General features: G+C 33.8%; 1 protein-coding gene across 25 annotated transcripts; it reads left to right on the top strand.

The window, feature by feature from the left end:
* The first annotated feature begins 2,324 nt into the window (after positions 1-2,324).
* Positions 2,325-13,855, top strand: LOC18434351 (thioredoxin-like protein AAED1, chloroplastic). Of its 25 annotated transcripts, XR_016056905.1 has the most exons (12): positions 2,644-2,941; positions 3,965-4,106; positions 4,204-4,249; positions 4,345-4,528; positions 4,777-4,836; positions 6,251-6,287; positions 7,544-7,623; positions 7,755-7,846; positions 8,372-8,432; positions 12,492-12,584; positions 12,860-12,914; positions 13,567-13,855. XR_016056905.1 is itself a non-coding variant. In XM_088868778.1 (10 exons), exons 4-10 carry the CDS (start codon positions 4,391-4,393, stop codon positions 12,564-12,566), a joined length of 543 nt encoding a protein of 180 aa, XP_088724904.1. In that variant the 5' UTR covers positions 2,656-2,941; positions 3,965-4,106; positions 4,204-4,249; positions 4,345-4,390; the 3' UTR covers positions 12,567-12,900. The 25 variants fall into 25 exon arrangements, 3 of the variants coding, with proteins under 3 accessions (XP_020522949.1, XP_020522952.1, XP_088724904.1); XR_002280967.2 differs by lacking the exon at positions 4,345-4,528 and having other exon boundaries at positions 2,325-2,941; positions 12,492-12,567; XR_002280968.2 differs by lacking the exon at positions 4,345-4,528 and having other exon boundaries at positions 2,326-2,941; positions 12,492-12,567; positions 12,857-12,914.
* Positions 13,856-14,708: the final 853 nt, after the last annotated feature.

Here is a 14,708-nt window from a genome sequence, read left to right as displayed (position 1 = left end):
AAAAATGAAGAAGAAATTATTATATTTTTTTAAATATATTTTTTTAGAAAAAATAATGTATTTACCATTATATTATAATTTTAATTATGTTATCTGCAAAAAAATATATGAAAGAAATAAGTTATTTGAATTATATTATTTTCAGATTCTATATAATAAATTATAATTATTTGTACTCTAAGGCAACAATCTTTTTGGCAAGAAATAATCTATTTACTAATATATTATAATTTATATTATATTAATTACAAAAATACTTTAAAAATGAACCTTATAATATAAATATGTGCAATGTATGTAATTTATACACCGAGAGGGCAATTATGCAATAAAAAAATACACATAGTACAAAAATAGCAACGGTGTTTCTAAATGTATACCCTTCAATTTATCTTTATGTCTATCAATGTTTTCTCTTGGACTTACCAATTGTGGGAACCTTATCTCTCTCATTCTATTTATCTCTCTCTATATCATTCTCTCAACAATTTTGGAAATCTTATCTCTCTTTCTATTTATCTCTATCTATATCATGTTTTTATAATCTCCACACACTAATTTTAGGAACCTTATGCCTTTCTTTTTATTTATCTATTTTAATAACCAATTTTAGGTAGATAATGGTTTTTTGTGTTGGGAAGAGGGAGCGAGAATGGACTTAAGAACATTGTGGGAAGAGGGAGAGAGAATGGATTTAAAAATATTAGGTTGTGGAAAGAGGGGGAGAGAATGGATTTAAGAACATTAGATTGTGGGAAGAGGGAGAGAGAATAGATTTAAAAACATTAGGTTGTGGGAAAAATGAGAGAGAATATGATATCGGTCGAGAAGAAGGGAAAGAGAGATTAGATTTTAAGAACTTTAGATGGTGGGAAGATGGAGAGAAAGGGCAATTATGAAATAAAAAATGATACATGGCATAAAAATAACGAGGGTAGAAGAACGAGAGAGATAATAGATTTAAAAACCTCAAAAGGTGAGAAGAGGGAGAGAGAGAATAGATATGTCGGTTGGGAAGAAGGAGAGAGAGAGATTGGATTTTAAGAACGGGAAGAGAGAGAGGGTAATTATGGAATAAAAAAAGATACATGATGCAAAAATAGCGAGGGTGCTTCTCTCGCTTAATATAGAGTAGATATAGTAAACCTTATAATAGCTCGGTAACTACAATGAATAGTAATATAGGTGAAATGAGAGCCATTAGATATTCATCATGTAGTTCAAAATGTATGTCATTATATAAATTTTAATATTTTTTTTCTAGAAATCGGATCATAATAAAAATTTAGAAGTATGTACTAAAAATTACGACGCACATTAAAAAATATATAAAAAATATTTCATTAAATATAAAATGACTGACATACCCTTAAAATTTGACGGGGTAATTTGGTCATTTTAAATGATTGAAAGTATTTTTTTATATTTTTATATGGTGTGCAATAGTGTTAGGTATATGCATTCAAAAATTTGTCTTAATTACAGCTATAATAAATAGTAATATAGGTAGAATCTCTGCCATCAGATCTGCATCATGTGGTTCAAGATGTATATCACTATATGAATTTCAATATTTTTTCTAGAAATCAAATCATAATGAAAATTTAGATGTGTGTATTAAAAATAGGGCGCACAATTAAAAAATATAAAAAATATTTTCTAAAATGTAAAATGATCGAAATATCCCTGAAAATTATAGGGGTAATTTGATCATTTTAAATTATTGAAAATAAAATTTTTATATTTTTATATGGTGCGCAATAGTGTTAGTCATCTTAATCAGATTTATAGAAAAAATTACATTTAAAATAGTGATATGTATTTTGAACCACTCGATGAAGAGTTGATGGGTGGGATTCCACCTATATTACTATTTATTATAGCTGTCCAGCTATTGTTAGCATATATATATATATATATATATATATATATATATATATATATATATATATATATATATATATATATATATATATATATATATATATATATATATATATATATATATATATATATATATATATATATATATATATATATATATAATGTGTTGCAAGATGCATTATTTATGAGACTCAAAATCTTTTTTTTTTATATATTAAATCAGCTTAATATAGAGATGATCAATTACAAGGCTTTTCAACATTAAAACCCCTTTCAAAATTAGATTTTTTTTTTTTTCACTTATTAAGGTTCCTCCTTTCTCGACCAAATCGGAGTTAATCCCGACAACGACTCTATAACTGTTCTAAAGTCAAAAGATTCTACAGTCTTGCATAAAGGACTCCACTGAATAAAACTCAATCAAGAGTAATTTTAGCACTCAAGTTTGAGGATGTAATCTCTTCAACCCAGGGACTAAATTCAAAAAAGAATTTCTCAAATCACTTTGTATTTGTTTGTTTTTTTTTAATAATGTTCAGGTTGATCAAAGTATGTTTAATTTTTAAAATATCTAAATTTTCAACAAAAGAAAAAAAATTGGGAAAAGAGAAAAAACTCCGAGAGTACTCTTTTGCCTTCGGGAGCATGATAAGGACGACTGGCAGCCGTCCAATGGCATTTTAGGAAACGTTTTCCGAGTTCCAGGATAAAGAACAAGCGCGAAACAATAAACGGCCATATTTGGCCCCTCCTTCACCCGCCATTTTAAACGCTATCAGAGATCCATCTCTTTCTCTCTCTAATCAGAGATCCTTCTCTCTCTCTCTAACGTATCTGAGAAGCCTCTCTGTCTTACGCTCCCACAGGATGGCCCTCAGTCTCACAGGGCGCCTCTGTTTTGTTCGTCCAAAGGAAAACCTCGTTTCTCTTTCTACTCCCATATTAAACCCACGATTCTCTCGCTCCCTCCCTCTTCTCTCTTGTTCCAATCATAATGTTCGAGGTTTACGACCTGCTTGGCCAAAATCTAGGGTTTCTGCAATCTCTGCTTCTACTGGTAAGGAACTTTAAGACTGCGTTCTTTTCATCTTCTATCTCCAGGCTTTATCATCTCATTACTGGTTTGGGAGCATTTTGATCCATATTTGTTTGTCAATTCAGTGGAAAGTTTTTCTGATGAATTTCAACTATAGCAAATTTCACATTTGAGGAAAAACTGCAGAAAATGTCGTAAATTTGGTCTAAATTTTGTGAAGTACCAAACAATCTGTTACTGTTAAACGAATAAATGAGAAATTTAGTAAAATTTTTCTTTTGATGAGAATTTTTATTAAACAATGTGATTTTATTTGCTATTTTTACTTCATCATGCGATAATAGGAGTGTTGAAGCTCAGTTTCCCACAACTGATGGGCGACTTTGCACGGTGTTACCTTGGGGATTGTTGATCACTTTTATATGTTTAGAGAATTGATGATACATGTGAATGTGCTATCCTTTTCTGCACTGTATTAATATTCTGGAAATCAGGGATATGTTAGGCTCATCATCTCGTTATTTATTGTTGCTTATACGGCTTAGTTAGTTTATAAGCAACTTTGAATTGGTCATTTGTTACACTATGGAAGCATGGCCATCCAAATGATGTGTTAATTTGATATTTAAAGTGAACAATCAATTACTGGCTATTGTGCTACTATGTCACTTTTTGTTGTATTGCTTTTGTATAGACGCTCTATCCCAATCTTGTTTAACCATGCTTTGTATCCACTGTCTTGACTTCTTTGGATTTGTCTTGTGCATATAGTGACATATATGTTCATGCTTTCCCTGGGAGAATTGTACACCATATGCGCATTGTCAATTGTAGATAAGGATTTAATGATTTGTGATAAATTCAGCTTCAGTAACAATTTCTTTATCTTCTATTGCACATTTCTTGATAATGTTCCAAACCTCAAACAAATCCCTGAAATTGCTAGTTTTATGATTGCATTGCACAAAGTTTTGCTAGTTTTATCAAATATTATATTAATGTTTTTGGGGCCAAATTGTGCACTGTTTTGTGCTTATGCTGTAGAGGGCTCATCTTCTACTGGGTCTGAAGATATTGCAACCTTGTTAGAAGGGGTGGAAGTTTATGATTTGAATGGAAATGCAGTTCCCATAACTAATTTGTGGAAAGAAAGAAAGGCCGTAATTGCTTTTGCCCGCCATTTTGGGTAATTTCATTTGATCTTCATTTTCCTTTTCTTTTTAAATTTTATTGTCTAAAATGTATGATATTGTTTTATCACTGATGACAGTTTTTTACTGCAGATGTGTTCTTTGTCGTAGACGTGCTGCTTTTCTTGCTTCCAAAAAGGTACTCATTCTTTTGCTTGAAAGAACTTGAAAGTTCATATACTCCAGTGCTGTTAGGTTGGTTTTTTTTTTTTTTTTTATGTTTTTTTTGTGCAGTTCAATGGGAAAGGGTCCCCTACCCTGGGTAGGAATGTAACTCAAGATGTCACCCTGCCACCTTGACCACCTAGCCTTGAGCCCAGTCCTGGTGCTGCTAGGTTGTTTGGAGCTGTTTACTTTCAAATTGTATTTGTGTTGCCTCTACGAGCATTATATGAGGGTTCGTCACTGTAGTGACATGGTAGAGTTTCTACTCCTCATGGTTCTTGTTGATTTTGGAGGGAGTAATGCTTGCCTGTGGAGAGATCAGTGGATCACGCAATCTCAATTTGTTTGTTTTGAAGTTCCCATATTTACTCATTAGAGCCTATATTTTTCTTGTCCGGTTAATTTTATTTTTTAGATATAAGCAACATTACTAGTCATTTGTTTATAATTTATTCTGCTTCTTTCTAATTATACTTGGAAGTTTGTGGTTTTCCTTTGCAGGAGATAATGGATGCTTCAAATGTGGCTCTTGTTCTGATAGGACCTGGGAGTGTTGATCAGGTAAGCAATGTCTAGTGATCTGTTGTAAGCCATTTCTGAAACATCTGGATTTTGAGTGCGTTGGTAAAAAAACATGCTATAAACTTCAACATCATTAACAATGGGTTATAACATCTGAATGCGAATTATGGCTGGTCACCATGGGATCTTCTTATGAAGTCTTTGTACCTTGACTTTTGTAGTGCCACTGTATTGTAATCCTCTAGTAGTAGAATTCATATTAGGAATGAATATCTATTTTCTTATTGAATTTGAGTTCGTTTAGGTCCTATTGTAGTTATACACCAAACAGCACAAGTTTCTGTGATCAGTATTCATTGCAAACCAACACAAAATTCTGGAGTTGTTCTCTGTGAGAAGACTGAACAGCATATCAATAATTTGCCATTATATCATTCAAACGGCATATCTTGCTGTGGGCCAAATTGGCTGCTTCCAATCTTTCACTTGAGTTATAATCACAATAAAATTCCTATTATCCTCTTGGTGTCTTAAGTTCCTCAGGGAATTGGGATTCCAAATATCAAAGGAAGTACTATGAATTGGAATAACACTGGTTCTGAACAAATTATGGTACCAAAGCTGAGAAGACGAAAATTTTTGATATATCAAAGGATCTACCATTGCAAGGGTTTTCTTTCCTTGGTCTTTACGTTCTGACAGTTATAGTTTGTAGTTCCTATTGTACATCCATCAAATGGATTTATTTTTTAGGTTACTTGGACTTTCTAGTGGCCTGTTTGAAGTCATTTTTGAGAAAAGATGAATCACAATTTATTCTTAGATGTCGACGAATAATTAAACTTGCAGTAAATGATTTGGCCTTTTTGCTAAAATCTTCTTCATTTTGCATATGTTTTGCATATTTTCATTTCTTCCATAAGGGATATGTAAGGGTTCAGTTCCTAAATAATCTGCTGAGACTGAAAACAACCTAACAATTATGTGAAAAGAGTCAGTAGTGATGCTTCTGAGAAAGCACCAATGTCTTTTGTCAACATAGCAGGCTTGCAAAATGTCATATTCTCAAAACTAGTCACAGTCGTGTCGATCTTGGTTAATATAGAAACTGGGTTTAAGTCTGAATTGGCTGCTGCTGAAATAGGAAAATGGTTTTGAGTAGCACATCAGTAGGGATTTCTTATAGAATTTTTGATGTTATTTATTTTGCATATGACCTTGTTTGTCGAGATCATAGTATTATTTTCAGTTCATGCAAGTCATTTGTTCTTTCCTACATCTTGGAGGTCTGCTAATTGCATAATCCACTGAGATCATGAAGTTCTTTGGCATTTGCAGCACGTGACTTCAATCTATATCTTTAGTGCAATGGTTTACAGTTTCATTGCTTTTGGCATTTCCTGAAGGTAGAATACACTATGCATCATGACTACTTTTATTTTCTTTGGTCCAGGCAAATGCGTTTGTTTTGCAAACACAGTTTAAAGGAGGTATGGTTTACAGGTCACAAATTCCACCAAGTTTCGTGTAAGCTGTAGTCACAATTGTTCTTGACATGCTTTTCAAGGTTGCTAAATCATTAACATGAAGAAAATGTGAGGTTGCCCTTCATCCAAAATGTTTCTAGTGAATAGGTGGTTGAAAAAGCTCCAAAACTTGATTCATGCAGGCAAATTATATAATCTTATCTATGAGGAGCTGTTTTTTATGTTTCCACATGATATCTAATTAACTGTGGAACATGTACCTTAAATCTCGACCATCGCACCTTTTCTGTATCTGCTCATTCCACAATATCATTCAAACGATCCTTGCAGCACTGAAGATGTGGTTTGCTTTCTCCATTGTCATGGATTCATAAACAAATCATTACTTGTCATTGTTATCCAGATGCTCCACAACTGCAATCAGCTGTTGTATACCCTCAACTGATATAGAAAGTTCTCCTGTTGTGCATTCATTGACAGCAGTTCCATGTAACATGTTTTTTTCTTTTTATAAATCATCTATGTTAGAAATAAAGGTAATGGAATTGCGTAAAAGAGTCAACGTAAATTATCCCCCAACACGAGAGGTTCTCTCCCCCTCCGGCAAGGGACTTGGTCTTTGTGTTGCCACTTCACAAGATGTCACTGTAAGAAATTCTAAGTGACCTGAGCATCTAGCTCCTCGAATTCTCTTACTTCACTGATATGCTATTCGCTGTCATGCCTACCTGATTAAAACAGATGAGTCACCTTCTGCCTCGTGGCCCAGAAATTAGAATAACAATTAGCACCTTAAGTCTTTTCAAGTGGGCCTTCTTTTTGCTGCTCTTTATTTGTGAAATGTTCTGTTAATAACTAATAGTTTCATCATTTCCCACATCAGCTCTAATTGATTAATGGAGTTTACTTGGCTCTTGTTCTTGGGGGTATAACCTCCTTTCTGATGAATTATTTATTTATGTGTTCAGTTTAAGATTGTCTTGTAATTTTTAATTTCCCCATTGTTAGATGGATTATATTGATTAAATAACATTCCTTTGGAGGTAAATCAAGACATTATTTATCTTTACTTTCTGAATTTCCTTTGTTAATACTAGCGATTTCGTCTTCAAGGACCTTGAGAAAACTTCTTGTTTTTGGGTAGTCCTTGATAGCTTATGGCATTTTTTTTCTCCTTCATCCTCAGATATGCTTGATTTGTTTGGACTGCTTTGTTGTCCTATTTGTTTATATCACTACGATATCTTTGTTTCATGCAGAGGTTTATGCTGATCCCACACATTCATCATTCAAGGCATTAAAATTTGTTTCTGGCGTATTAACCACATTCACTCCAGCGGTATAAAAAGTTTTAGTGAATGCTGAAATGGATCCTGCCCCCTTGGTGGCATTTCTAGAAAGTGTTCATCACAGATATTTTCCAGTGAAAGCGTTCATTTGTGATGACTGGTATTCCTTTTGATATTGTAGGCAGGAAAAAGTATAATTCAGTCATATCTTGAAGGTTTCAGGCAAGACTGGGGGCTTTCATTTGAAAAGGACACTGTGGCCAGAGGTGGTTGGTATGTGGCAGTTTTCCCTTGCACTAGTGCTCATACTCAGTCAACCTCTAAATAGTTTTACATGAAGAGTTCGAACTAGATATTGAAGCGGTATCTATGCAGTTTTATTAAATTTGAAAATTTTGAAATTCTTGAGAATTACACATATAGATTAACTTGAATATTATATGACTGGTAAAACTAAATTATGTAATTTTATCTAAGTTATTGTTGAAAGCAACCTAAAAGTAGGAAAGTGCTTATGAATATTAATAGTTCTTGATTTTGGGGTTTATTTATCTCTGAGTTTTGTATGTCAAATTCTTAGGTTTAGAAACCGTATTTTTTCTATGTTTCAGACATATTTTTACTAGGTTTCCTTAGATTTTTTTTTTTTTGGCTGGTATATATTCCTTAATGGTTGTGTCACTATTTTGAATTTAGATTAAGTGACAGCCAGATTACCAGCTATCAGCAGAATTATATTTTAAACATCACTATTGTCATTTCAGTATGAATAAATTAACCGTGCTTGTGTTGTTTCAGGCAGCAAGGAGGAATAGTAGTTGCTGGTCCTGGTAAAAGCAAAATTACATACATGCACAAGGTTAGACTTAAAAAGTAATTGGTGACAGTCAATGTGAATATTTGCACTTTGCAACCTGCAATCCATAGCCATAGGATAAGCCTCTGCTTTATATGCATCTAAGATAACATTAATTATTATTTCAAAAAGCCTAGGCAGTGCCTCAAGTGGGTGCCACAGTTGATGAAAATTTGAAATGAACAGAAAGGAATAGAAAAACTAATGTATTGGATGAGAAAAAAACAAATCCAGAAGCTAACAAGCCTAGCTTCAAGGGTTCCCTTGGATTCAACTCGAATTCTTAATTAACACAGTTATGAATAATAATCAACTCTGAATCAAAACCCTAATACAACCCTTCTTTATAGACTTATTTGGATGCACTTAATCCTAATTGTACTGTCAATAGAACTAATTAAATCTAAACTTGAAATGACAATTTTACACCTATACCAAAACAAGAAAGACTACTCTATCCCTCTAAACAGATATTACAACTTCTGACAGGCACAACTTTGTACTCCAATGTCAGAACCACTATTACTATCTATTTCCAGAAAATATTGTTCGAGCTCTATGATGCCAAAATCCGTGTACCAGCAAACTTGGCCAGAAAACACATCTAAAGCCCTAAAGGCTACCCCTAATGTTTACTGCCCAAAACTTGCCTACATCAATCTTCTTTGGTTAGAGGGAACTCATCCTTGAGTTATGTTTATCCTTAAACTTTCTCCTTTTGCTTCTTCAACAATTTGCTTCAGATCTTCCTCGAAAATCCACGAATAGTTGCCACATCTTTTCATGAATCCTGAACCTTCTGACCAAAAATAGTTGGGCCAAGGCTCGGATGATGATGATGATAGGATTGTCATCAGCAAGGATCCTTAGCAAATACCTCAAGCTTCTATTCATAACCTTTGACTGCCTATTAATTTGTGGATGGGAGGCACTACAATAGTGAAGTTTGGTGCCTCATTTCTTTCATAGGCTATCCAGAAGTGACTTACGAACCTTGTGTTGCGATTAGATATAATAGTCTTTGGAACCCCATGAAGCCAAACCACTTCTCTGAAAAACAAATCAGTTGCATGCGTGGCATCAAGGTTGTTCTTGAGAGAAATAAAATGCACCATCTTTGAGGAGCGACCAAGCATGACAAATGTAGAATCCAGGCTCTAGCAGTACAAGAAAGTTCCCCAACAAAAAAAATATCCTAAATTTAATCCAAGAGCTAGTGGGTATTGGAGAATGGGCCATTGGCTGAATGACAGACCCTACACCTTTCTATGAGTTGACTAACATCTCAATTGAGCCGAGGCCAATGATATCTTTCATCTACTAATGCACCTGTCTTCGTCTTACCCAAAATGCCCACCAAGGCCTCCATTGTGCAACTCGGCAATAATCTTGATCCATAGAGAACCTTCAGGAATTCATAATAAAGTAATAAACTTCCTTTAAAAAAGAAAACCATCCTGCAGCACAAAGTTAGAAGGAGCCTTGCTGCCCTATGCACGCTATCAAGAATTCTACAAAACTATGGGTGAGTAGCATATAAGTGTGGAAGGGTTTGAAATCCTCACATATATATAGGCTGTCACCTTACATAAACCACATCCAATGATAATTTTGGATATACAAGCAAGATAAACTCACCCATAGTTTTGTAGGATATATAAGTGTGGAAGGATTTCACACATTATATATATGTATAACATGTATATATAGGCTGTCATCTTACATAAACCACATCAATGATAATTTTGTCAAAAAAACTTATATATATATATATATATATATATGGGAGTGGATTCAGTACGCTCACTAGCTGACCGCTACAGTAAACGCCAATGGTCCATATTGTATCTGGGCCGATTTGACGGTCAAGACATCTTTTTGTATTTGAATTGTAATATTTTTTTTATAAATCCAAATCACTTGAAATTTTAGGTGTATGTTCTTCTCATCAAGGCACACCTAATAAAAATATCAAAAAATAAATTGACCAAAATACCCCCAAAACTTTACAGGGGCATTTTGGTCAAATTTTTCATGTAAAATATTATTTTTATATTTTTCAAAGATTCATCTATTGTTTATTTACACACGCTCCAAATTTTAGATCATTCTGATTTGTAGAAAAAAAAATTAAAATTTAAACACTACCGGACATTTAGGATCGTCAGATCGGCCCACATTCAATCTGGGCCATTGGTGTTTACTGTAGCAGTACGCCATAGGTCTGACAGGATCTTTTCCCTATATATATATATATATATATATAATGTAAGTATATAATGCGACCATTTACCTTTGGTATAAGGTGGTCACAATTAATCTTGACCATTGGATGTGAAATTAAGTGGCTGCATTTATTTCATTGACCAAGCTCAAAGTTCAAAAGAAATTTTTTCGAACTTTGTGACACATCCAAGCTATCAAATTTCGCATCGTATGGTTATAAGTAATTGTTACTTCCTTGTACCAAAGGTAAATAGTCTCATTATATACAATCCCATATATGTACATATACAAACATCCATATATGAGCGTATGTGTATGTCTTATATACATACATCTATGTGCATATATGTATGTTTTGGGGCACCTCAAGCTGAGGCACCCGCCTAGGCAGCTATTTTGCTCCAGGAGGCAGGTGTCACCTTGGCTGCCTTTGCGCCCTCTTGCGCTTTCTAAACATTGATATTTGAGTGTTTTCCTTTTCTTCTTCTCCTTTTTATTTTTTTATAATATATAAGCATGATCGCTGTATCCAAATCCTAATAATGCAATGCAATAGCTCCATGACACCAAGATTTGGGGCGTGATTATTAGTGTGGCTGAATCTGTTGTTATGCGAACTACAAATACAAAATGTATGTATTGGCCATGGTTGCCTTTGTTGAGGACATTATCCCGAGCAATCTTGAAGATCTGACGGGCATTTAATTGTTTGTGTTGTATATATCATAATAAACATTGAATTTGAAATGTTTGAAATTTGAATACTCTTAATCCTTATTGCCTTGACAGTTTGGTGGTTGCTTAAGGATTTTTGAAGAAAGATTGTCCTCCTTAACAATCTAAAGATTGAAATGTTCCAACCAATGCTTGCAAAGGGAATTCCTCATTTTTTAAAATTATTAAATTAAAAATGCTTCAGGCTGGGAATTGCCTGTTCAATAACGTTAAGTTACTACTATTTCAACATAAAAAAGGATGCCTCACTTCTTCTGCCTTGAAGATGTCACAAATAAATTCCACAATAAAATTAGTATTTTAAAAAATAAATGCTTGGACAAAGCTGAGTTTGTTTTTGGAAATTTTTTTATTTTAAACAGGATTGAGAATATCTTAGGGTATGATTATATGGCAGTTTCACACTATTTCCGCGTGGTTCATATTAGAACCTGTGACAGTCAATGATATGCAACCAAGCTTTTGCTTGAATGCTGCAGAATCTTGGCATAAAATAAATTCTTCTTTATTCCTGTCCATTAGCTCGAGATTCAAGAGTGTTGATAGATGCAGCATTAATATATGAACAATTGAATATTATCTAGTGGAAACATAGTCATTAGTAGCATGATAAGTTGCAATAAAAATTATCATCAGGACTTACGAAGAAAGTATATTTTATTATACCCATTTGTTGTCATTATCATGGTGATTATGAGTTCTTTGCTGAACATTTTGATCTTTTGCAAGACCTCCATTTTGTTGATATTATTCTTGTGCCCAAGGGTGCATTCATGAGGTCCGTTCCAAATTTTCTATTTCACTGGGTTGATGCTTGATAGCAAAGTGGGAGTTCATAAGATTTATTTAGAAGTGTTTCTTTAGTTTTTTGAAGGCTTGTCGACATTTGGCACGTCAATAAATTGCAGTTCCATTCAGAGCTTATCCTTAATGCTCTTTTGTGTCTTGCGTATATAGGACTTGATTTGTATAAGTTTAAGATGTGGTGATTTGAATCCTTCACTTGTATAATGTGAAATCTATCTAAATTTCACCATTTCTTAAGTGGACTGTGATTCAGTTCTTTTTTTCTGTTATCTCATGCTCTACTTATTTGAACAGGATAAAGAAGCTGGAGATGACCCACCTATTGAAGATATTCTAAAAGCATGCTGCATGCCACAGTTTGCACAATAATGTATCTGTTTCAATTAGGCATGGCGACGTACTGCTTTAAAGAATATTCTTATAGTTTATCCCACTTAAATTTATCTAATTTCACCATTTAGTGTCTATTTTAATGGTTTTCTTATCATTAAATTTGGAAACTTTCTTACATTGTGGCTTGTATCTTTTTATTTTTTACAATCAAATTTCCTCCGAAACACAATCTTAAATGTAATTGGAAAGTCATTTCAGGGTGTTTCCACGCTTGATTAAGTTATAGTTGAACAGATTCATGATAGTAATTATTGTAATGTATTCAGCAGGATAAACAAAGTTTCAGAGCTCCTGGCTTCAAGTAACAAAAGCTGCCTATCAATAGTACTACCCCTCATTACATGCTTTTATTCATCTTTCATTTATCTGTTATTTTTTTCTTCTCTCTCTGAAACTTGCAAACTAGATAACCATGTTAGCCACGTTGCTGTTATAGCTAGAAGTTCATGATAGATATGTGAGACTGGCTTGGATTTGGTTAGCCTGATGTGCTTAACCAACAGTGTTTCTGATTTTCTGGTGCTTGTTAATCCAGGAATTTTTGAGAACTTACATTAATTATAAAAAGAAGCCATATTATTCACCCATAAATCTCTCCAAGGAATAGTAACTAAGGTACCTCCAAGCATATGAAGAATGAAATACGTTTACATGCGAGTGTAAACTACAATGCTGCTGATACACATACCTTTATTAGAAATATGTGAACAGTACGGTCACCCTTCTGCATAGCTTTTACTCTGGTCCCATAAACTTCCATCTTCCCATTTTTCCTTCTGTTCTCTGTCTGATCAACTCTCCAGGTTCCTTGGCTCTTATCTCATCTTAGCTATCTTTAGTTTTCTGCTTGTTACTTGTACATTCCAGCTAAATAGGTCCTGCATGTACAATGTGGAATCTGATACTTGTTAGCCACTTGCTTATTTTGCTTGGTTTTATTGCTAAAATGCAGCTGATGTTGTGAATTCTTTCTTAGGGTTTGTTTTGTTGACTTTTGGATGGATTGAAATGCAAGCTAGCTGCTCAGTGAAAGAGAGTTGTTATTTATGGAACAGAAATTGATGTAGATATGATGCAGTAAGTTCCTTGGCCAAATTGTTGGAGCACTTGATTGCATTGTTTATGTGCCTTTGATATTGCATCTCTCTGTATATACTCCTAATATTTTGTATAGAATCCCGACTTTTATATGTAAAGAATGATCTTGTTATTGTTAAGTGCTTAGAGTTTTGCATGATAAATGAGAAAACTATAAGCTTTTGGTCTATTAAGTAGTGTTCCTTTTAGCGAGATAAATGAACTCTGATGATGTCAGAGTCCAAGCACTGTGCTCATCCCCTTTTAAAAAAATAACCATACCAAAATGATATGAACTTATGAAATATACCATACAAAAATAAGCCATATCACCAAAATTCACTCAAAGATTACTGCATCGAAATGATAGCAGATTCATATTATAAGGATCCTGGTACACATAGTGGTGGATAACAATGTAGACATGTTCGCACATTTCAGCTCAAGCCCCAATTATCATACCGAACTACAGATGTAATACTTCGTCAATAAAGAACTGTCTATATAGAGTCAAAGGCTAAAAGTGCATCAATGCAAGTCATACCTTTCTAAGTTGCTTTCTTATTTTTTTATTTTTTTGATGGGGTAGTTTAGGAGTGAGATTCAACTTGGGATTCAGTGTTGAAGTCTTCAATACCTTAACCAAACATGCCCAAGGCTGAATTCTCTTCTAAGGGTTTGAACGTCAATTGGCTTATGATGTGAGAAGTCTCGGTCTCAAGTTTCTATATGGGTTTCAATTTTGAGTGGTTCATCATGGAAACATCAGATATTAAGAGAGTTACATGAGACCCCAACTGTGGGGCATTATGGTTCCCTCAAAACATACAACTGAGTTGCCAGGTCTTTCTATTAGAAGAGGATCGAGCATGATATAAACCAGTGTTTAAAAAAATGGATTGGCGGAGTGGATCGTCTGCCCCCAATCTCAGTCCAAATCGGCTGGATTGCCGATCTGGATCATTCTCGAATCGTCTAGATCGGCGATCAATTTTTTTTAATAAATAAAATAAAACAATAATTAAAATAGAGGTTTATGGG

Source organism: Amborella trichopoda, chromosome 6, assembly GCF_054954075.1.
Source record: "Amborella trichopoda isolate Santa Cruz 75 chromosome 6, AtrichopodaSantaCruz75HAP2 v2.0, whole genome shotgun sequence".
Classification (NCBI taxonomy): Eukaryota; Viridiplantae; Streptophyta; class Magnoliopsida; order Amborellales; family Amborellaceae; genus Amborella; species Amborella trichopoda.
The sequence above is the reverse complement of the archived record's forward strand: the minus strand, read 5'-3'. Positions and strand labels throughout refer to the sequence as shown.

Excerpts from the sequence above, each read along its gene's own strand:
- LOC18434351 (XM_020667290.2), top strand. The coding sequence starts at position 2,752 with ATGGCCCTCAGTCTCACAGGGCGCCTCTGTTTTGTTCGTCCAAAGGAA. Across the intron at positions 4,107-4,203 it reads GCTTTTGCCCGCCATTTTGG|ATGTGTTCTTTGTCGTAGAC; the intron begins GTAATTTCATTT and ends TTTTTACTGCAG. Across the intron at positions 8,433-12,491 it reads AAATTACATACATGCACAAG|GATAAAGAAGCTGGAGATGA; the intron begins GTTAGACTTAAA and ends TTATTTGAACAG.